The 23,204-nt window shown below is 39.9% G+C and overlaps 1 protein-coding gene across 2 annotated transcripts in view; it reads left to right on the forward strand.

Annotated features, from left to right (window-relative positions):
- Positions 1-23,204, forward strand: part of LOC134337597 (A disintegrin and metalloproteinase with thrombospondin motifs 6-like) — a 214,649-nt gene that overhangs the window by 130,621 nt on the left and 60,824 nt on the right. For both annotated transcript variants that reach the window (XM_063032752.1, XM_063032753.1), the window contains exons 9-13: positions 1,740-1,845; positions 13,899-14,045; positions 15,685-15,826; positions 17,435-17,542; positions 20,606-20,751. In XM_063032752.1, coding sequence (XP_062888822.1) covers positions 1,740-1,845; positions 13,899-14,045; positions 15,685-15,826; positions 17,435-17,542; positions 20,606-20,751 — 649 coding nt within the window. The remainder of the gene's footprint in view (positions 1-1,739; positions 1,846-13,898; positions 14,046-15,684; positions 15,827-17,434; positions 17,543-20,605; positions 20,752-23,204) is intronic.

Genomic DNA, 23,204 nt, shown 5'->3' on the forward strand with positions numbered 1-23,204 from the left:
CAAATGAACAAACTAGTGTTAGCTTTATGTGTTTCTGGAAAGATAGATGTATTAGTAAATAACATTCTGTTGAGATAGCATTATAGTCAGCCATAGACATGTACAAAATTTATTTGAGGATATGATATACTTCAGATTAATGTGCTCGTCGCATTTCAGACTGTTGCCTATGTTTGGGAAAGAGGAACATTTTGGTTCAGATAACTATTAAATGTACAGTATTTATACAAGTTTTGTTTTAATAATGAAAGGATGTTAAAATGCCAATGATTTAGTTATCAGTTAAGGGCTGAAATCAGTTTGTGATTAATTCAGTTTATCAGTCATTAGCAAATACTTTGTAGCCAAAATGTTGTGAGGTCTCTAACTGAAGCTGTAAACAAAGAAAAGATTACACTCACAACTTTTAAATTAAGAAGAAAATTGACCAAACATATTTTTGCCCGATCCCACAGACTGAAAGCAAGAAGGTAGTTAGAAACGAAATGGGGAGCATGCATTTTTGTAATTTTGTGCCATTACTCTGAGGCAAGTTTATTGTTTGACCTTGGAAGGACAGAATGTTAATTGTTTATGTTAATACTGTGTGACTGAGGATTACTTTTTGAATGGATTCAGGCATGATAACTGCCATTTTCAGGCCACTTTGTGTCACTGCAGAAATTCAACCTGGTGTTTCCTGCATCTGACACTACTAAAGTTGCTGGTGAACGCAGCAGGCCAGGCAGCATCTCTAGGAAGAGGTACAGTCGACGTTTTGGGCCGAGACCCTTTGTCAGGACTAACTGAAAGAAGAGCTAGTAAGAGATTTGAAAGTGGGAGGGGGAGATCCAAAATGATAGGAGAAGACAGGAGGGGGAGGGATGGAGCCAAGAGCTGGACAGGTGATTGGCAAAAGGGATATGAGAGGATCATGGGACAGGAGGCCCAGGGAGAAGGAAAAGGGGGAGGGGGGGAAAACCCAGAGGATGGGCAAGGGGTATAGTCAGAGGAACAGAGGGAGAAAAAAGAGAGAGAGAGAAAGAATATGTGTATATAAATAAATAACGGATGGGGTACAAGGGGGAGGTGAGGCATTAGCGGAAGTTATATAAATAAATAACGGATGGGGTACGAGGGGGAGGTGGGGCATTAGCGGAAGTTAGAGAAGTTAATGTTCATGCCATCAGGTTGGAGGCTACCCAGGCGGAATAGTCTGGGTAGCCTCCAACCTGATGGCATGAACATTGGCTTCTCTAACTTCTGCTAAGCCCCCCCCCCCGCCCCCGTACCCCATCCGTTATTTATTTATATACACATATTCTTTCTCTCTCTCTCCAGAGATGCTGCCTGGCCTGCTGCGTTCACCAGCAACTTTGATGTGTGTTGCTTGAATTTCCAGCATCTGCAGAATTCCTCGTGTCTGACACTATTACATTGTTAGTCATTCCAAGACAATCATATTTTCACAGCACAATGTCAAACTGATACACCACTCTGTCCCACAATTGCCTTCCATCCTTTGTAGTGCCCCAAATAAACAAAGGGAATTTTCTCAATTAGTTTTTGTTCTTTAAAAATTGTCGCAAACAAGTGGCTGCCCCAGTCAACCAGAATCCACTGTACATAGTTTTTAATTGTGTCATGTCCATTCAATTTTTATGCTGTAATTAATGCTGTTTCCCTTTTCAAGATGAGCTTCTATTCCAGGCTAAATTGCTAATCCCTGTGTTTCTAAACAGTAAACATCCCTGTTACAGGTCTGGCTCCTGTGGGCGGCATGTGTGAACCAGAAAGGAGCTGCAGCATCAATGAGGATATAGGTCTGGCAACTGCATTTACAATTGCTCATGAAATTGGTCACAAGTAAGAGACATTTTATTTCTTCTTTATATTAAATCTAAAGTTAAGATTATAATTCATTTTTATTTTTGTTGATCAATTGTATAAATTTTCCCAGGGATATTGTGCAGTGGAAATCAGTTTTTACAAATCATCAAGTTGAGAGAGGCAACAGTCACTCAACTGAACTAGAATTGCTCTATTCTTGTGTAAGCCTCTCACCAGGCCTCATATACAAATTCAGCTCGTTATCCAACTCTGACACCAACACGATTCAGCGCTGAGAAGGCTACCTTTCATAAGCAATACTGTATACGTCTGGGGTTGGTGTGATTTGGGGTTCAACCAAACAAGAAGATCATGATGTTCTGATTAAAGGGACATCAATTTGAGTAAATGCTGTGTAAATACTGCCCATATACAATTATCAGTCGGCAAGAAATAACAGATTGTGCACCGCATAAAATTATAAAAGGATATTTACCAGTTGTAGCTTTAACTAACAGTTAATAGGAAAATGAAAAAAAGAGTCCATTACAGTTAAACCAGTCCAATGTGTGTATAACATTGGAGCTCATACTGGAGTCGTCTTTACTCACACGCTGAACCCACGGTCTGCATGAAAGCACCCACCACATTTCAAACTTGCTGCAAAGTCCATCTTGAACAAATTGGTTCTCTGTCAGGAGTATTGGCCCTTCCTCTTTGGAGCCATTCATCTGCACAATGCACTTCTTGCAACAGGGACTCTCCTAACAGCATTCTGCGGCATCTTCCCTTGTGTCCCACTCTGCAGCTCCTACCAAAGGACCCCAATCCAGACACCCATCCATCACAAATCTCTCCCACAGCTCTTCAGAACCCTCTCTTGCATCCCACAATCCTGACTGGCTGACTCACATTCTTAAGCTTGGACAACATGGGTCCTTATCTTAGCCTAAGCCAAAACACACTCTCCAGCATGGCACACTACTTTTACAGAAAACTGCCAATATAATGCCTCACATCATGGCAGTAGAAATCATAACCAGGGCATTATATTTGTAAACCATTTTCTTCAGTGGCCCCTAATCATGTTAATGGGCTGCAATTTCCTTTCATGATTAAGAAATATTGTACCACATTTTGTGTTAATGAGTATTTGATCATTGATGCTGTTTCTATATTATATGACTCTATCATTCTATCTCTATCTGTCTGTCTGCTCTATAAGTCTCTCTGGTCTATAAAGTCTACCTATCTAATCTAGTCTACTTGTCGTGGAATAGGCCCTTCTGGAATCTCTTTGAGCCAAACTGTCCAGCAACCTTCAAAAACCCCAATTTAACTGTGGCCTAACCATGGGACAATTTACAATGATAAGTTTACCTATCCAGTATGTCTTTGGCAAAAAAAATACAATAATCCATGGGGAGGATGTACAGACTCCTTACAGAAGACACCGGGATGAAGTCCAATGAGCTGTAATTATGTTGCAACAACCGCTACACTCCCGTGGTACCCAAATGCTAATGTATTTGAAAGATTAGTCAGTTTCAGTAATTAGTGGCTTGTGATCATTAAACAGGCTGCTTTATTTTGGATGATACTGAGTTTTTGAGAATTGTTGGAGATGAAATCGTCCAGTCAAGAGGAGACTGTTGAATCACACTCGTGACTCATTCCTTATAGATGGTGGAAAGATTCTGAGATGTCATTCATTGCAAGGTGACTCCACCCTCCCTTTGCTCTTGTATTGAATTGTGACTTAACATGCAATTCCCCTCAGCTTTGCATCATAGCGCCATAAGACAGTGGTCCCCAACCACCGGGCTGCGAGCATGTACAAGGAAACAATATGATTTGGCGATCTGAACTGATATGAGTCAGCTGCACCTTTCCTCATTCCCTGTCATGCCCACTGTTGAACTTGAACGCATGCGAGATCCGCAAAAATATTGTCAATATTAAACCGGTCTGTAGTGCACGAAACGTTGGGGACCCCTGCCATAAGACGTAGGAGCAGAATTAGCCCATTGGACCCATCAAGTTGCTCCTCTATTCCATCGTGGCTAATTTATTATCCCTCTCAACCCTATTCTCTTGCCTTCTCTCTCTAACCTTTGATGCCCTGATTAATCAAGAATCTATCATGCTCCACTTCAAGTATACTCAATGACTTGCAGAAACACACACAAAATGCTGGAGGGACTCAGCAGCTCAAGCAGCATCTATAGAAATAAATAAACACCTGATGTTTCCAGCCGAGATTCTTCCTTCAGGAGTGGGAAGGAAGGGAGAAGACACTAGAATGGAAAAATGGGGGGGGGGGAGGGGAAGAAGGACTAGCTAGAAGGTGATTGGTAAAGCCAGGTGAATGGAAAAAATAAAGGGCTGGTGTAGAATAATCTGATAGGAGAGGAGAGTGGATGAAGAGAGAAAGGCAAGAAGGAAAGGTGCGAAGGGGAGGTGATAGGCAGGTGAGGAGAAGAGGTAGGAGGGCAGAGTGGGGAATAGAAGATGAGGGAGGAGGGAAAAAATTACCAGAAGGAAAAATCAATATGTTTATGCCATCAGGTTGGAGGCTTACCTAGATGGAACATGAGGTGTTGCTACTCCACCTTGAGAGTGGCCTGATCGTGACAAAAAGGTCATGGACCGACTTGTTGGAACAGGAATGGGAATTGGAATTAAAATGTTTGGCCGTCGGAAAATTCCACTTTTGTCTCAGTAAAGCAGTCCCCCAATTTACATTGGGTCTTACCAATGTAGAGGAGATCACATCAGGAGCACCAGATACAATAGATGACCCCAGCAAGTTCACAAGTGAGGCGTTGCTTTACCTGGAAGGACAATATGGGCTCTGGATGGAGGTAATGGAGGTGGTGATTGAGCAGGTATAGCGTTTTTGTCGCTTGCAGGGATAGATTAGTTGGGAGGGAAGAATAGGCAATGGAATCATGGAGAGAGCAGTCCCTGCAGTTAGCAGAGAGTAGAGGGGGGTAGAATGTGTTTGGTGGTAGGATCCCATGGCAGACGTTGTGAAGAATGATGTGTTGGATGTGGAGGCTTGTGTGATGGTAGGTGAGGACAGGAGGAACCCTATCCCTGTTAAAATGGTGGGAAGATGTGGTGAGCATGGATGTCCGGAAAATGAAGGAGATATGGGTGAAGGCAGCATCAATGGTGGAGGAAAGGAAACCCCATTCTTTGAAGAAGGAGGACATCTCTGATGTCCTGGAAAGGAAAGCCTCACCCTGGGAACTGATGCAGTGGAAACAAAGGAACTGAGAAAAGGGAATAGCATTTTTGTAAGAAACGATGGGAAGAGGATTCGGTGACTTTGCCTCCACAGCCACCTGTAATAATCAATTCCACAGATTTGCTACCCTCTGGCTAAAGAAATTCCTCCTCATCATTGTCCAAAGTGGGTTTCCCTCTATTCTGAGGCTGTATCCCCTGGTCCTAGACTCCCCCACTTTAGGAAACATTCTCTCCACATGAACTCTATCTAGGTCTTTCAATATTTGATGTTTCAATGAAATCCCTCCTCAATCTTCTAAACCCCAGTGAGTACAGTCCCCGAGCTATCAAACGTTCCTCATATGTTAACCTTTCATTTTCAGAGTCATTCTCATGAACCTCCTCTGGACCCACCCCAAGCCCAACACATTGTTTCTTACATAAGGGACCCAAAGCTGCTCACAATATTCCAAGTGTGGTCTGACCAATGTCCTATAAATCCTCAGCATTATGTCCTTGCTCTTATATTCTAGTCCTCTCGAAATGAATGAACATTGCATTTGCCTTCCTTAGCGGCAACTCAACCTGCAAGCTGCACAGCACTGATAATTGTGGTTGTGTGGTAGCTGGGCAAATGTTAACTGGATTGGGTGTTAATCCCAAAATGCAATCCTTGTATTTCCAGTTCAGCTAGAAAACTACAATCAAATCTGTTCCTCATCCAAGTGTGTCTGCATTATGAAAAGCAGTTCATAAAAAAATCACCACTGTTAACAAAAAATGTAATTAAAAGGTTTAATCACTCACCTGTTATAAATTTAGAGAATTCAATCCCTGATTTATTGAAAAGAATTTTAAATACTGGTGCAGCTTAAGCAGGTTTATTCTGATTCCCAGACTCTCTAGGGAGAGTTTTCTAAACTTCACGTGCTTATGAAGATGTGCTTTAAACACCAACAATGAAGTTTAAAAACTCTCTGTTCAAAGTTCAGCTCTGTGTTCTCATAGCAAAGACTTGGCTAATTCCTGTATAGTTATCCAGTTGGGGTAATTAAATAACTATTTAAAATATTGGCCACCACAAACATTCTCTTCAGTTGTTCTGGTGCCATTTCAGCTGTCTACATGAGTGCATTTAATTGTTTTATGTAGATTTGTGCAGCCTACAAGACAACAGTGCCAATTTTAGTCTCCTTGTGTAAACATAAGTTGGATAAATTGAACCAGAATATAAATCTTCGTTCAATCTCATTAGTATACTGCAAAAAGCATGTAGGCATAAACTGTCGTCTTAGTATCTCGTGTTAGTTAGCAAAATATGATGCACTTTTGCAAGTCATTAAAGGATTAGAGTTTTAAAAGGACAGACCTTATATTAATCATATGGCAGACAAAAAAATCTGTATCAACCTGATCCCACTGTTCAACCTTGGTAATCAAAGAAATGACAGGACCCTAGAAACAAAATAGATGCGAGGTATCGGCAAGTGAAAGCAAAATGTACCCACTTCCAGTTCGCCAGCAGAAATTCTGGATGGCTGAAAAGAAACGTGTTCAAAGATTAAGAATTCAAACCTGGCTCCAAGCATGGTACACTGAGCAATAATGATTACTGGCCTCTATGTTTCAGAGACCTGGTTGACTTGTGGCAAGTATCTCAGAGCATGAGCGGGATACTGTAATATCTAACCTATCTCTGCAAAGTCTTTCAAAGTGAAGTGTTATCAGTATCCACTCCCAGTCAATGCCCCCAACGTTAAGGCTCTGATGACACTCAGACACTTCAAGTGGACAGATGCCATTGTCCAGATGCCTGAAATTATTAAATACAGGAGATTCTACAGATCCTGGAAATCCACACCAAGACACACAAAAATGTTGGAGGAACTCAGCAAGTCTGGCAGTATCTATGGAAATTTGACTGTGTATTCATTTCCATAGATGCTGCTTCACCTGCTGAGTTCCTCTAGCATTTTGTGTGTCTTACTCGTGAAATTATTGTAGCACTTTCCATCTTTTCATTGCAAGATACTTCCAGGAAGACAGAGAAAGCATTTCATGAACATTCAGAAAAGTCTTCTTAAGAGTCTCAATCCTGAGGTACTCCTAAGAGGAGGAAGAATGGAGATCAGTAAATTGGCAGTACTGTGACAATAGGAAAAAGTAGTAGCTAATTAAATTAGCTATCATAATAGCATATCACTCTTCTGATCAGTTATTTAAATCATATGGATTATTTACAACAGGCAATGTTAGAAAGTGTCTTTGGATCTTATAAATGGGCACTTCAGTAGGAGGAAGAAAACTGGTAAGTTTGACATACTGAAATTATGATGATTATTGACTGATGATTATTTGGTGTGCATATAACAGACCCACAACACCTCCTCACTAGTGAAGAAGGCACAGCAACATCTACACTTTCAGAGGAGATTGCGACATGCCCCCATTCTAACAACTTTCTACAGCAGCACAATCGAGAGTGTCCTATCAGGCTGCATCATTGTGTGGTACGGAAATTACAAGGCATCAGACCGCAAGACCCTACAGATGGTACTGAAATCTGCTGAGAGGATCACCTGGGTCTCCCTTCTCCCTTTCTGTGACATTTATGGGGAGAGTTGTAGACAAAGTACCTGAAGCATTGTTGAGGATCCCTACCAACCATCCCACAATTTCTGACACAATTACCATCTGGAACGAGGTACAGGAGCATCAAGACTAGGCTACCAGACTGGGAGCCAGCTATTTCCTTCAGGCTATCAGACTAATGAATACCCTGTCACCACCAAGGTTTCGTCACTGGGACCACAAGCTGTTTATTGTATTGTTTACTGTTTACCTGTGCTGCGCACTACATGCATTTTGAATGATATTTTATATATGGTAATATTTTGGTTTATGTGCTGTATGTGATATATGTTTTTTAAATGCACTGTGGTCCAGAGGAACATTGTTTCATCTGGTTGTATTTAACAAAATTCATGACCTGTGCTAGTGATATTAAACCTGATTCTGACTATATATAGTTAGATGACAATAAACTTGAACTTGAAGGGAGGAAAATGATGAGTATCTCTTCACAGTGACAGTTAAACAGGCAGCTTGATATTTGCTTTGATTTTATTACGGTTCAAAAGGTTTTCCTGATGCTAGAAAACAAATTATGTAATATTTAATGTAGAAAGGACCGCAGATGCTGAAATCTGGAACAACACACATATGAACTGGAGGGACTCGGCAACTCAGACAGCACTATGGAGGGAAGTCTTTGATTTGACATTGCCTCTTCTAACAAGTCTCCAAATCCATCCTGCTGTATAATACTGTGTAGTTGCTCTAGTATTGTGACTGTGACCACTAATGAATTTGCATTTGTGCAACAGATCCACAATGCATCACCAAGATAGGACTGTTGAGTCTTTCAAAGCCAAGTGTGGTGGGGTATGCTTCAACATCAATTCCTTTCGGTGTACAAATGTGGTCGTGTTGTCCCGGTCCTGCTCACCAGACTAGAACACCTCGCGATCAGATGCTGTCCATTTTACTTCCGCAGGAGATTTCAGTAATCTTTTTGGTAGTAGGTGCAGGAGCGCTTGAAGGACTGCTTTGAAACCGTGGACTGGACTGTATTCAGGGATTCATCTTCAAGTCTCAATGAGTAAACCACAGCTGTCACTGACTTTATTAAAACTGTGTGGATGAGTGTGTGCCTCCAAGAACTTGCAGTACATACCCAAATCAAAAGCCATGCATGAACCAGGAGGTTCGTTATCTTCTGAGAGCTAGATCTGTGGCATTAAAGTCTAGCGATCCAGGTTTATACGAGGAAACCAGGTATGAAATCTGTAGGGCTGCTTCAAGGGCAAAGAAACAATTCTGAGCGAGGTTGGAGGTGACATTGGATGCACGTCAACTCTGGCAGGGTTTGCAAGACATTGCTATCTACAAAACAAAACCCAACATGAATGGCAGTGATGCTTCATTTCCAGATGAGCTCAACGGCTTATATGCTCACTTTGAATGGGAGAATAAAACTACAGGTCTGAAGATCCCTGCAGCACCCGGTGACCCTGTGATCTCTGTCTTGGAGGCTGATATCAGGCTGACTTTCAGGAGGGTGAACCCTTGCAAGACAGTAGGCCCCGATGAAATACCTGGTTAGGCTCTGAAAACTTGTGCTAACCAACTAGTGGGGGTGTTCAAAGATATTTCCAATCTCTCATTGTTACAGTTGGAAATTCTCACCTACTTCAAAAGGACAACAATTATACCAGTCCCCAAGAAGAGCAGGGTGAACTGCCTTAACGACTAACATCTCGTAGCACTGACACCTACAGTGGTGCACTGCTTTGAGAGGTTAATCATGGCTAGAGTCAATCCAGCTTCACCAAGGACCTGGACCCACTGCAATTTGCCTATCACCACAATAGGTATACAGCGGATGCGATCTCATTGGCTGTCCATGTGGTCTTGGATTACCTGGACAATACAAATACCTATGTCGGGTTACTGTTTATTGACTACAGCTCAGCATTTAACACCTTCGTTCCTACAGTCCTAATCGAAAAACTACAGAACCTGGGCCAACCATTGTTGGCAGAATCTCAGACAGTGACATGAGGGTGTACAGGATAAAGATATACCAGCTAATTGAGTGGTGTCGCAGCAACAACCTTGCACCAACGTCAGTAAGACCAAAAAGCTGATTGTGGACTTCAGAAAGGGGAAGACGAAGGAACACATACCAGTCCTTATAGAGGGCTCAGAAGCATAGAGAGTGAGAAGTTTCAAGTTCCTTGATGTTAAAACCTCTGAGGACCTAGCCTGCTCCCAATAAGTCAATGTAACGATAAAGAAGGCAAGACTGCGGCTATATTTCATTTGGAGTTTGAGAAGATTTGGTATGTCACCTAAAACACTAGCAAATTTCTACAGATATAACATGGAGAGCATTCTGACTGGCTGCATCACTGCCTGGTATGGGGTGAGGGGCTACTGCACAGGATCAAAGTAAGCTGCAGGGAGACAGCTCCATCATGGGCACTACCTTGCGTAGTATCCAAGACATCTTCAAAGAGCAGTGCCTCAAAAAGGCAGCATCCATCATTCAGGAATCCCACCACCCAGGATATGTCCTCTTCCCATTGTTACTATTAGGAAGAAGGTCATCAGCATTATCAGGTGCCATGCCCAGTTTGAGCTTTGACTGCCATGGCCCACACACTCCTGTTTCAGGTCAAGTGGATCAATTAATTGATAATCATTTCCAGTTCTCTGGCTGCTGTCTCCATCATCATTTGTCTTTGTCTTCCTCTTGCTTTCTTGACTTCAATCTTTCCCATAATTACCATGCATTCTAACTCCCCTTTCCTAATTACATGTTCAATGAAGTTACGTTGCCTTTTCATCATCTCATACATTATTTCTCTTTTCATGTTTGCTCTGTTCATGACATCCTCGTTAGATATTTGTTTCGTCCATGATATTCTTTGCATCCTCCTGAAAAACCACATCTCTGCTCCTTCAGTCTGTTTCCTCATGTTACTAGATATTCAACATTCTGAGCCATATATAACATAACTGGATAAACATAACATTTCAGTACTCTGAGGCGGGTTGTCATGCCTAGTTTAGTATTGGTCAGTATACTCTTCATTCTCATAAGGTGTCTTTTGCCATCCCTATTCTTCTTTTAACGTCCATATCACACCTGCCATCTGATGTCACCCAGCTTCCTAAGTAGCAAAAGTTCTGTACCCTCAAATGTCAACGGCTATAGTACAGGCGGATGAACATTTGGGAAGAGAAATGGCGATTTCTTTAGTTCGCCCAACGGTAGGCAATAGCAAACCACCGTTGCTAGATACTAGGTGTCCTAGAATCTGTTTGCTAAGAAATCCATGGTCAAACTAAGAACTACAAAACTTAATTGATATAGTTGTTGAAGAAAGTGCAAAAATGGGTATCTATCAATTACAAAAAGACAATGTATAGTGATATCCAAAAAGAAGGAGAATCCTATCTGCAGGCTGAGAATAAATGGGAAAGATATAAAACAAGTACAGAACTTTTGCTACTTAGGAAGGAGGTACAGAAGCCTGAAAGCACACATTCAACGATTCAAGAACAGCTTCTCCTCTGCCATCCGATTTCTGAATAGACATTGAACCCATGAACGCTACATCACTACTTTTTTATTTCTGTTTTTGCACTACTTGGTTGATTTAACTATTTTATATACATACTTTAATTCACAGTTTTTTCTATATCATCGTGTATTGCATTGTACTGCTGCAACAAAGTTAACAAACTTCACAACAGACAGTATGCCAGTGATATTAAACCTGATTCTGGTTCTGCTGTACATTTGGACTCTGATCTCTTAGATATTGAATGCTATAGACATTTTGAATGGCTAATGAAAGTTCAGAAGCACACTGGTCTCCATGACTCATTTCTCATTTAACATAGATGAAATTAATATTATACTTGAATGTAGAAAACTTGTATTTTTGTGAAAATCCAGACCTCTTTTCTACTGTTGGATCCTGGAAAACAATGAAATTGTTTCCTTTGGCAAACAATGTCCCAATCTTGTGTTTTGTACTTTTGGGATACTTATGTCTTCTTGGCAATTTGAATTGAGCCGGAAGTTAAACAAAATTGGCTTAAGTCTGCAGTGATCTATGCAGAAACTGGTAGTTTCAGCTCAGGAGTTTGGCTGCTGCCCAGGTTGTACTCATTCCACAAATAACAAGGTATCAATTCTGCAATAGTGGGGAAAGTAACTATTTCATTTGTCCCCACAATACTTTAAGTCAAAGCAGCAGCGGCCAGAACTTGTACCATAAATGTTATGACATTAATGAATATAAAGGAACAGGAGTACTAGTGCATATTTGATTGAAAGCAATGTCACAGGTAGACAAGGTGATGAAGACGGTATTTAACATGCAGGCCATTGTTCAGGGCTTTGAGCATAGAAGTTGGGACATGATATTACAGTTGTAGATGTCCCCACAATACTCTACGTCAAAGGCTGTAATGAAAATTTCTATGGGATTGACATTTATACCGCAAAGCAAATAGGTGCTTTGTGACATCAATACATTCTGAATTCTCTTTCAAAAAGCTGTACATCAAAGACAGTGTGCTGAAATTCCTTCCAGTTTTCCAAAAAAGTTTAGGTAGATTGAATTCCCAGTAATCTTCACTAACTTCGACATGGGTGCTCCTTGCAACACATCATTTCAGTATGAATCAGTAATTTAAACTTATTGCTTGATTCAGAAAGAAAATTTGGCAAATTTTTAAATGCAGTCTGTTAAAACTCACCAGTAATTCAAATTTGGGCAATATACATTTAACCTTTAAAAAAATGAAAGAAACCTGTTTACATTTGGTTCTAAATATTTTGTCCTTCAGAATACCTTTTTGTGTTTGATGTCCGGTGTATTAAGTCAAGTCAAGTCACTTTTTATTGTCATTTCGACCATAATTGCTGGTACAGTACACAATAAAAACGAGACAACATTTTTCAGGACCATGGTGCTACATGAAACAATACAAAAACTATACTGAACTACTTAAAACAACACAAAAACTACACTAGACTACAGACCTACCCAGTACTGCATAAAGTGCACAAGACAGTGCAAGCATTACAATAAGTAATAAACAAGACAATAGGCACAGTAGAGGGCAGTAGGTTGGTGTCAGTCCAGGCTCTGGGTATTGAGGAGTCTGATGGCTTGGGGGAAGAAACTATTACATAGTCTGGTCGTGAGAGCCTGAATGCTTCGGTGTCTTTTGCCAGATGGCAGGAGGGAGAAGAGTTTGTATGAAGGGTGCATGGGGTCCTTCATAATGCTGTTTGCTTTACGGATGCAGCATGTGGTGTAAATGTCTGTAATGGCGGGAAGTGAGACGCCGATGATTTTCTCAGCTGACCTCACTATCCGCTGCAGGGTCTTGCGATCTGAGATGGTGCAATTTCCAAACCAGGCAGCGATGCAGCTGCTCAGGATGCTCTCAATACAACCTCTGTAGAATGTGGTGAGGATGCGGGGGGGGGGGGGGTGGGAGATGGACTTTTCTCAGCCTTCACAGAAAGTAAAGATGCTGCTGGGCTTTCTTTGCTATGGAGTTGGTGTTGAAGGACCAGGTGGGATTCTACGCCAGGTGAACACCAAGAAATTTGGTGCTCTTAATGATCTCTACGGACATTCAAAAACAGGTTGTTGGCTCTGCACCAGTCCGTTGGATATCAAATATCCATCCATTTTCTCTCTATTGTTTTGCTGAGAAATAACTATATGTCATGAATAAAAAACTTGGAGGTGGAAGTAATTCCTGCGTATCTAGAAATAGAACTTAGAACCATACAACACAGGAACAGACCCTTTGGCCCACTATGTTGTACCAAACCAAATTGGTAATCAAATGGCCAACTAAACTAATCACTAATGCCGACACAATATCCATATCCATCTATTGTCCTCACATTCATGTGTCTTAAAGGCCCCAACACTGTTCCCGCTAAGCGGTGCGGGTGCACAGCCACACAGTAACTGAAATGTGTGCACATAGCCTTTGTTGCTGTGCAGCTGGAATTTTCATTTATATCTTATTAAAGTGCTGCACAGTTTTCAGACCACGTAAAAATTCTTGCTCAGAGCAATGGTTGGTCCATGCAGCTGTAAAAAAAATTAGAGGGAACATTGGCCCCTTATATATTTGCCTCTAGCGCCACCCCAGGCACCCACCACTCTCTATGTGGGAAAAAAAAACTTGCCTCTCACATCTCCCTTGAGTAGATTGTCTGATTTGACTGGTCCTTTTTTCATTTTCAGTTTTGGCATGAATCACGATGGAGTTGGAAATTCATGTGGTCCAAGAGGTCAAGAAGCAGCAAAGTTGATGGCGGCTCATATCACCGTGAAAACTAATCCTTTCATTTGGTCAACATGCAGCAGGGATTACATCACCAGTTTCTTAGAGTAAGAAGTCAGAAAATAGGATAAAATATAAAAACAAAAATTAAACGGATGTCTGTCAGGGTCCATGCAGTGTGAACATGTTAAATGGATCTGTTAATGCAATTATTTTTGTCTTCTATATACAGTAACATTTTGAATTAATTCTACAGTTTTTCAAACTCTTAAAATGCTTTGAGTTGTATACTGTGCCCAAGATAATATTAAGTTTATACTTAACAAGCATAGAGGCCAAGTGTGTAAAATTTGAAAATACTATGAAGGTCATTGATCTAAAGCATAGTTAATTTCTTTCCATAGATGCTACCTGACCTGTTGTGCATTTACCACATTCTTTAATATTTCACATTTTGGCAACTGCAGCTTTTTTTGTTTGTTTTCCAGCACATACCTGTTTAAAGGAAGCTGTGGTCCGTAACCAGATTGACAGGATTGAAAGACATTCAGTAGTGATTTTGTCTTCTAGAATCAGAATTTGTGTAGTTAATAATGATTTGCAAGGACATAAGTTCAGATATGAATAGGCAGACAGGAGGGCACTACAACAGGTAGTCAAAATTGCCCAACTCATCACCACCATCAGCTTACATGCCATCAAGGACATATATACAGAAAGGTGCTGATAAAGGGCCAGTAAAATCATGAAGGATTCCACCCACCTTGCTCATAGACTGTTCGTCCCACTCCCACCAGGGAGGAGGCTACATAGCATCCAGGCTAGGACCACCACATTCAAAAACAGTTACTTTTCCCAAGTAGTAAGACTGACCAAAACCTCCCACCACACCCCCAACCACCAATACTTTATCATTTCCTGTCAGAGTCACCTTATGTACGGGCACTCCTGTGCCCAGCATCACTTTATGGACATATATATATATCTCTATCTATCCATCTATCTATCTATCGCTCTCTCTCTCTCTCTCTCTATCTCTATCTGTCTCTCTCTCTCTCTCTCTCTATATATATATATATATTATATATATATACACACACACTATTTATGTATATATACTATTTATGTATTTATATTTATTGTGTTCTTTATCTTAGTGTGTTTTTGTGCTGCATCGAATCCGAAGTAACAATTATTTTGTTCTCCTTTTACACTTGTGTACAGGAAATTATATTAAACAATCTTAATCTTGAAAAATTTCCAGCAGCTTCAAAGTGAAAACAAGAAAACCCACATTGACTAACATATAAAAAATTAGGCATACATTTTCATAAATGGCAAGCTGCCTGCAACACAACATAACTTCTTTAAAAAAAGTCAGATTTGACTGACTCTCCCAAGCAGTTTCAACTGAATGAAATTTTTATATATAGGTCATTCCAATTTTGGTTGACAATTTACAATACTATTGAAAAATCTATTTCAATAGAGAGATATAATTTAAGCCTCAGCTATAAATATAATTCATAACAAAAAAATTTGCAATTCACCGTACAAACCCACATAATAAAACATTATGCATTTATTATTGTTCGTTTACAATGAACAAGTAATGGAGACTTTATTTTCTCAAATAGTTTTATTTTTATCAATCATTTATTTAATTTTCTTTGACTACTACATTTCATTTTGAAAGTTAATGCATCTATTTCTGTGTTATAATAAAATATTCTTGTTTTTGGTCAGTTCAGGACATGGTCGGTGTCTCAACAATGCACCCCCAAAACAGGAGTTCTTCTATCCTACTTTGGCCCCAGGACAAGTATATGATGCTGATGAGCAGTGCCGTTTCCAATATGGAGTCAAATCACGCCAGTGTAAATATGGGGTAGAGAGTCTTGCTCCTTCTTTGAGAATAGAAAACTGTTCTAATCTTTTATGGCAGACAAAGCTGCAGAAAGGAATTCCTGCTTTACTCTGTCTTCAGACTTTCATATATTCAGTCTTATGGTCGTGTAATTACTGTCTGCTATAATCTGTTCATTCATTTTCTTTTGTGTTTGCAAGTGTGTAATATCTTTATAATTTAAATTCAATGAGAATGGCACTGCCTAAACTAATTAGTTACTTAGTATTAACTAATATTTAAAAACTTACTTTTTTTTAAAAGAGTCAGTTTCATGAGGAAGAGGATGGTATCTTTAAAGTGGATGTGAGGAGGAAGTTTTTTTTACACAGACAGTTGTTGGTGCCTGGAATGCACTGTCTGGTGTGTTGGTAGAGGCAGATACATTAGGGACTTTTAAGAGACGTTTAGATAGGCACAAGAAAATGGAGGAATATCGACATTGTGTAGGCAGAAGAGAATATTTAGCCATCTGATTACTAATGTAATTCATTCAGCACAGCATTATGAGCTGAAAGTCCTGTTCCTGTGCTGTATAGTGTTCTATGTTCTAATCCATCCCCAGTCAATAAAATATAAAATATTATTATCTGTTATACACCAGTAGCTGCAAGTAAATGGAATTTTAATTATTGCAAGCTTACTGGGTAAAGAAAGATCCCTGTGTGAAATGGGAGGTGTAGGAAGGGTGCATTTGCAGTTCGGTGGAAGCAAATAGTGCTAAAGCACTGTAAGCACCCCACTAGAATCTTCTACTTTCTAATGTATACAGTTTAAGGATTGACTTTAAAATATCAACAAGAATCATGAATGATTAATAGGCTATTAAACAGGAACAGCATGTTAGAGATTACTTCTCAGAGGGTAGTATAAAAGTGAAACAAGCTGCCTGTGGAAGTGGTAGATGTGGATTAGATAAGTTTGGACAAGTACATGGATGACTAAGGTCTGTGTACAGAACGATGGGACAAGGTAGCAACCAGGTTGGCACAGATTTGATGGGCCAAAGGACCTGTTTCTATGTGGTAGTGTTCTATGGCTCTATGACTGAATTGCCAATCCATGAAAGATCTATCTGACTCGATTTTAAGAAGGATTCTGCACAAGGATTAACCAAAAATAAAAGAAGTTCTATTAAGAATAGGTATTCTATTTTTAAACTAAAGAAATCATATATTTTAAAAATAAAAAGCTTCAATTTGAAATTGCTTTAAAACCAGTGCATAACATTATGTTCATTTTACAGCCATAAGCATAGAGCCAGTTTAGTATTATCAGCAACCTGAAGGCAGAAGCCTCACTTAGCTGATTTATGTTAAACTCTGCCAATTAGAATACAATGCCAATCTTCCCTGTCTGTTATTTTAACAATCCAAACTGTGAAATAAAATGTTTGCTCAGCAAGTACACGTTCATGATTTTTTATCAAATATTCTTGCAATCTATTTAGGATTAATTTAGGAAAATAAAGTTTGCATGTCATAGGTACATAGGTATATTTAATATAACACAGAACACACTAATACTTTTCCTTAGCTTAGAAAGGCATTTTTGGTTCTTGATACTTTCTTATTAATATTTTGTTTATAGGAGGTATGCAGTGAGTTGTGGTGTCTCAGTAAAAGCAATCGTTGTATTACAAACAGCATTCCTGCTGCTGAGGGAACAGTATGCCAATCCAATACAATTGAAAAAGGGGTGAGTACTACTGCTATTATTTTTTATTTATTTGGAACTAATTTGACACTTTAGAATCTAATCAAAATAGTGACCTAGAAATTACAGTACATTGGGACTACCCTTGGATAGGGTGCCAACAGTCATCACTTTTCCTCCCACTGCCACCCCCCCCCCATCAACTGAATAGACATTCTATGTTTTCTTAAACATTTGCCAACTGCTAGTAAGTTCCAAGCAACACACACAAAATGTTGGAGGAACTCAGCAGGCCAGGCAGCATCTATGGAAAAGAGCAAACAGTTGACGTTTTGAGCCAAGATCCTTCATCCAAGTGTGTGTCGCTTGGAATTCCAACATCTGCATATTTTCTCTTGTTTGTGAATAGATTCCAAGGCTTAGTTTGAGAAACTAGAATACTCAGTAACAAGATCAGGCTGTTGTAATGTGCTGGGTGGTGTGGTGGGTTCTGAGATAGGAAGGGTTAAAGACTGATGTCAGTTTGATGGAGAGGGGTGGATATGCAAATATAAAAGCAAGGATATTATGCTGAGACTTTATAAGGCATGGATCAGATCATACTTGGAGAATTGTGAGCAGTTTTGGGCTCTTTATCTAAGAAAGAGCGTGCTGGCATTGGAGAGTGTCCAGAGGAAGTTCATGAGAATGATTCCACGAATGAAAAGGTTAACATATGAGAACCATTTGATGGCTCTGTGCCTGTACTCGCTAGAGTTTAGAAGGATGAAGGAGGATCTCAGTGAAACCTTTTGAATATTGAAATCCCTAGATAAGGTGGATGTGGAAAGGATGTTTCCTATAGTGGGGGAGCCTACGATCAGAGGGCACAGCTTCAGCATAGAAGGACATCCCTTTAGAACAGAGATAAGGAGGAATTTCTTTGGCCAGAGGGTGGTGAATCTATGGAATTCATTGCCATAGATGATTGTGATGGTTAAGTCATTGAGTATATTAAAAGAAGAGATTGATAGGTTCTTGATTAGTCAGGGTGTCAAAGGTTGCAAGGAGAATGCAAGAAAATAAGGTTGAGAGGGATAATATATCAGCCGTGATAGATAATTTTGCTCCTATGTCTTATGGTGTTGGTGGACAACACTGAAGCTATGTGCTTCATTATAATGGGGATAAGAGGCAGAAAGGTACACTGTGTTAAGCTGATTGGCAAGTAGAGAGTGATTCCAGCCAAGAATATCAAGGAACTTCTCATTCATTCAATTAAATGAGCTAGCATTTAATTGCCCATTCATAATTGCCCTTGAGAAGTTGGCAGTGAATTCATTTGAACCACTGAGTCTTTGTGATGTGGGTGTATCCACATGCTAAGAGGTAAATGAAGAAGGGCATGGAGGGTGAGGCCTCTTTTGTGGATTTTATAGCAGGTCTAGGAGAAGGGTGAATGGGTGGGGGATGAGAGAGAGGGGGATGATAGAGATTTAGATGGTGAAGCGGTGTGAGTTGAGGTTTAATACCTAGGTCCTGGAGAAAAATACTGTATGGGATATGACATCAAGTCATAGGCAGGAGGATCCTTTCGAGCTCGCACAAGAAATCTGAGGTTGATCCAGGAGTGCCCATTGATAATCGCTCTAGGCATTGTGGTCTCTGTTCGCCTCACAATGCTACAGAAGGAAATGGTTATAGTCATGATCTGTTCTGAGGAGAATATGGCATGAAGCAAAATATGCTGAGGTTTTAAGTTCACATTTTTAATTTATTTTATTTACATACATATACCATATCATTAATTGCTTCAACACAGCTCGGACTTTCAATAAGATGCTCAAAGGGATTTTTTTAAATTAATATATGAGATGGAAATATCTTAAAGGAGTATAGGAGAGATTGAAAGTAGTCATTGTAATTATATTAAAACATTATAAAAACGTGCAGAGTTAAGTTTTTTTCTGCCACACCTCTCACACCTGCTCTTGTAGCTGTAGTCCCCATCATTTTTACATGTATCCTAAATATCTTGCACAAATTTATCATTTCAGTCTCTTACTCTGTGAGTGATATTTTTAAAGCCAAATTGCTGATGCCTTTTGTAATGATTTTATCTGTCTTTACTGGGGAATTAGTTACTTGAACTATAAGCTGTCTTCATTAATTCATGTTCTTCAGGGCTTATTATTTATTTTTATTTAGAGCTACAGCGTGGAACAGACCCTTCCAGCCCCATGAGCTCCGTTGCCCAGCAACCCATCTATTTAACTCTAGCCTAATTACAGGACAATTTACAATGACTGATTAACCTACTAACCAATACATCTTTGGATTGTGGGAGGAAACTAGAGCACCTGGAGGAAACTCGCGAAGTCATGGGGAGGACGTACAAACTCCTTACAGAGTACACCAGAATTGAACTCCAAAGTCCAACACCCAAAGCTATAATAGTATCATGCTACCATGGAGTCCGTGGCTTTCCACATTCCCAGTCCTTGTATAAGCCTGCAGTCTTTTCTTTTACCTCAGCACTTCGCGTTGTGAGCAGTTTTAGGCTCCATATCCAGGGAAGTATGTGCTGATACTGGAGAGAAACCAGAGGTTTACAAGAATGATCATGGTCATGAAAGGGTTAAAATATAAGGAGTGTTTGATGATTCTGGGCCTACATTTACTGCTGTTTACAAGAATGAAGGGGGACGTCATTAACCGAAGCAGGAGCATACCTAGAAGATAGCAACTTGGCATGGAAAGTGTAATATGTCAAGATACATTACCGTAGTTTCTGTCCTTCAGATTTATGTAATTAGCTGTGAGCTAATGTAGGATTTCAAAGCCAATGAGAAGGATTATGTTTATACAAAATACATTGTCACATAACCATGCAGTGCTGTTTTAAGTAAGACACACAAAAATGCTCCTCCAGCATTTTGTCTGTGTTGCTTGGATTTCCACCTTCTACATATTTTCTCTTGTCAGTGCTGTTTTAATATATTTTCTGCTGTGAGGGCTCATTTTTAGACTGTCAGCTATCTGTTACAACAGTAATTCAGTTGGATTAATAAAATTGCAAAAGCCCGATTTTTATATCTAAAGTTTAAATACAAGTTTGTATTGTAGTGGTGCTATAAACGAGACTGTGTCCCATTTGGAACTCGACCAGAGGGAGTGGATGGAGCCTGGGGACCTTGGTCAGCATGGGGAGAATGCAGCAGGACCTGTGGAGGTGGAGTTTCATATTCCAGCAGGCAATGTGACAGTCCAAGGTAGGTTAACAACAAAATCTTGATTATACTCTTCTCCAGCCCTTTGCCTTTTCTAATTATCACCTTCCAGCTTCTTACTTCAACCCCTCTCTCCCACCCACCTGGTTTCACCTATCACCTTCTAGCTTGTCCTTCTTCCCCTCCCCCAACTTTTTTAATCTGGCATCTTCCCCCTTCCTTACCATGAAGGGTCACAGCCCAAAGCATCAACTGTTTACTTATTTCCATAGATACAGCCTGGCCTGGTGAGTTCTTCCAGCATTTTGTGTATGTTGATCTGGATTTCCAGCATCTGCAGAATATCTTGTGTTTATAACAAGTGCCTGAGATGAGTGGCAATGTTGAATTTGTCAATTTAATTATTTTACAAGTGTGCTTTATATTCCACAATATTCCCATCAACTATCCTGATGTATTTGTGCATATTTATATTTTCGTTAAGTTGTAAACGCATCCCATAAGTACCTGTAAATAGTGGTCTTCATTCCAAAATATGATTAGTGAACACCAAGGCACATTTACAAAATGTGTAACAAGTTCAATGACTGAATAGATTAAAGCAGAGAAGGTTGTTTAATTGATCTGTCTTGATATTTCCTAAGTACCAACCTAGCCTCTTTTCCATCCAGATTTTATTTGCATGCCATCCAGACAGACCACTATATATACAAGTACATCAAGGTAGTAACAATAAAAACTTACAAATGGAAACTTTAGCCAGAGAGTGGTGAATCTTAGAATTCGTTGCCACGGGCAGCTGTGGAGACCAAGTCATTTGGTATATTTAAGGTAGAGGTTGATAGATTCTTGATTACTCAGAACATAAAGGGATACAGAGAGAAGGCAAGAGATTGGGGCTGAGAGGGAAATGGATCAGCCAGGACAAAATAGCAGAGCAGACCCAATGGGCCAAATGGCTTAATTCTGCTTCTATATCTTATGGTCTTATGGATACTTGCTGGTCAACATGGACACGATGGGCGAGTATTCTTGTATGGACCTGTAACTCTATGATTAACTAGTTTATATGTTGACCTAAAAAGTTCTTAATTTGCTGGCGTTAGCTTCTCCATTGAAATATTCGTATTATTAATTAACCGAGGCACCATTCACTATGAATTATTTACTCAGTGATGCCCCTTGCTCTTTTTGGTTGCTGCATTTATTTTGTCAGAGTTTATACTTAACTGTATCTTTTTATATTATTTACCCATCAGTGATCAGTAATATATCTGATTTAATTTGATGTCAAAAGTTCTTTTAAAAATGCAGTACTACAGACATGCTATGAGAATGATCCTGGAATGAAAGAGTAAACATATGAGGAGTGTTTGATGGCTCTAGGCCTGTACTTGCTGGAGATTAGAAGAATGAGGGTGAATCTCATTGAAACTGATCGAATGTTGAAAGGCCGAGGTAGAGTGTATGTGGAGATGATATTTCCAATAGTAGGGAAGTCAAGGACCAAAGGCACAGCCTCAGAATAGAAGAACCTTCTTTTAGAACAAAGATGAGGTGGAATTTCTTTAGCCATAGGGTGGTGAATCTGTGGAATTCGTTGCCACAGACAGCTGTGTAGGCCATGTTATTGGGTGTATTTACAGCAAAGGTTAATAGGTTCTTGATTAGTCAGGGCGTCAAAGGTTATGGAGAGAAGACAGGAGAATGGGGTTGAGAGGGCTAATAAATCAGCCATGGTGGAACGCTGGAGCAGACTCAATGGACCAAATGGCCTAATTCTGCTCATGTTTTATGCTCTACTGGTCTCATTGAAGACATACCCACGATCATTTTACCTACAGAATCAGTATTGCAAAGTTTAATAATAGGCAGAATCTTTGGCAAGAGAAACATGACTGTGGGTCTCAGACCTGAAACATTAATATTTTTTATTCTTCCACAAATACTGTGCTGAACATTTTTAGCATTTTCAAGTTTTAACTCTATCATCTGCATCAATGACCCGCCCGACAATGACCCATAGTTAGTGCATGTAGCCTGATTTCCATGGAAACACTCCAGAATTTGTGTAGGACAGGGAATATTGTCACTGCACAACCTATCACTAAGAGCTGGACTATACATATCTGTTCTCACATCATTCTACATATCCTAACATTCTACATCACTGTATGGTACAGAAACTGCACTGCAGTGGACAGGAAGGCTCTACAACGGATAGTCAAAGCTGTCTGATGCTTCACCACAACCAGCCTACGTGCCACCAAGGATAAATATACAGAAAGGTACCAGAAAAGGGCCAGTAACAGCATGAAGGATCCCACTAAACTTGTTCATGGACTGTTTGTCCCACTCCCATCAGGCAGGAGTATATGTGGCATCCACACCAAGACCACCAAGCCCAAAAACAGCTACTTTCCCCAAGCAGTAAGGCAGATCAACACCTTCACCCACTAACCCATTCCTCCACAACCCCAATCACCACTAATTTA

Source organism: Mobula hypostoma, chromosome 24, assembly GCF_963921235.1.
Source record: "Mobula hypostoma chromosome 24, sMobHyp1.1, whole genome shotgun sequence".
Classification (NCBI taxonomy): domain Eukaryota; kingdom Metazoa; phylum Chordata; class Chondrichthyes; order Myliobatiformes; family Myliobatidae; genus Mobula; species Mobula hypostoma.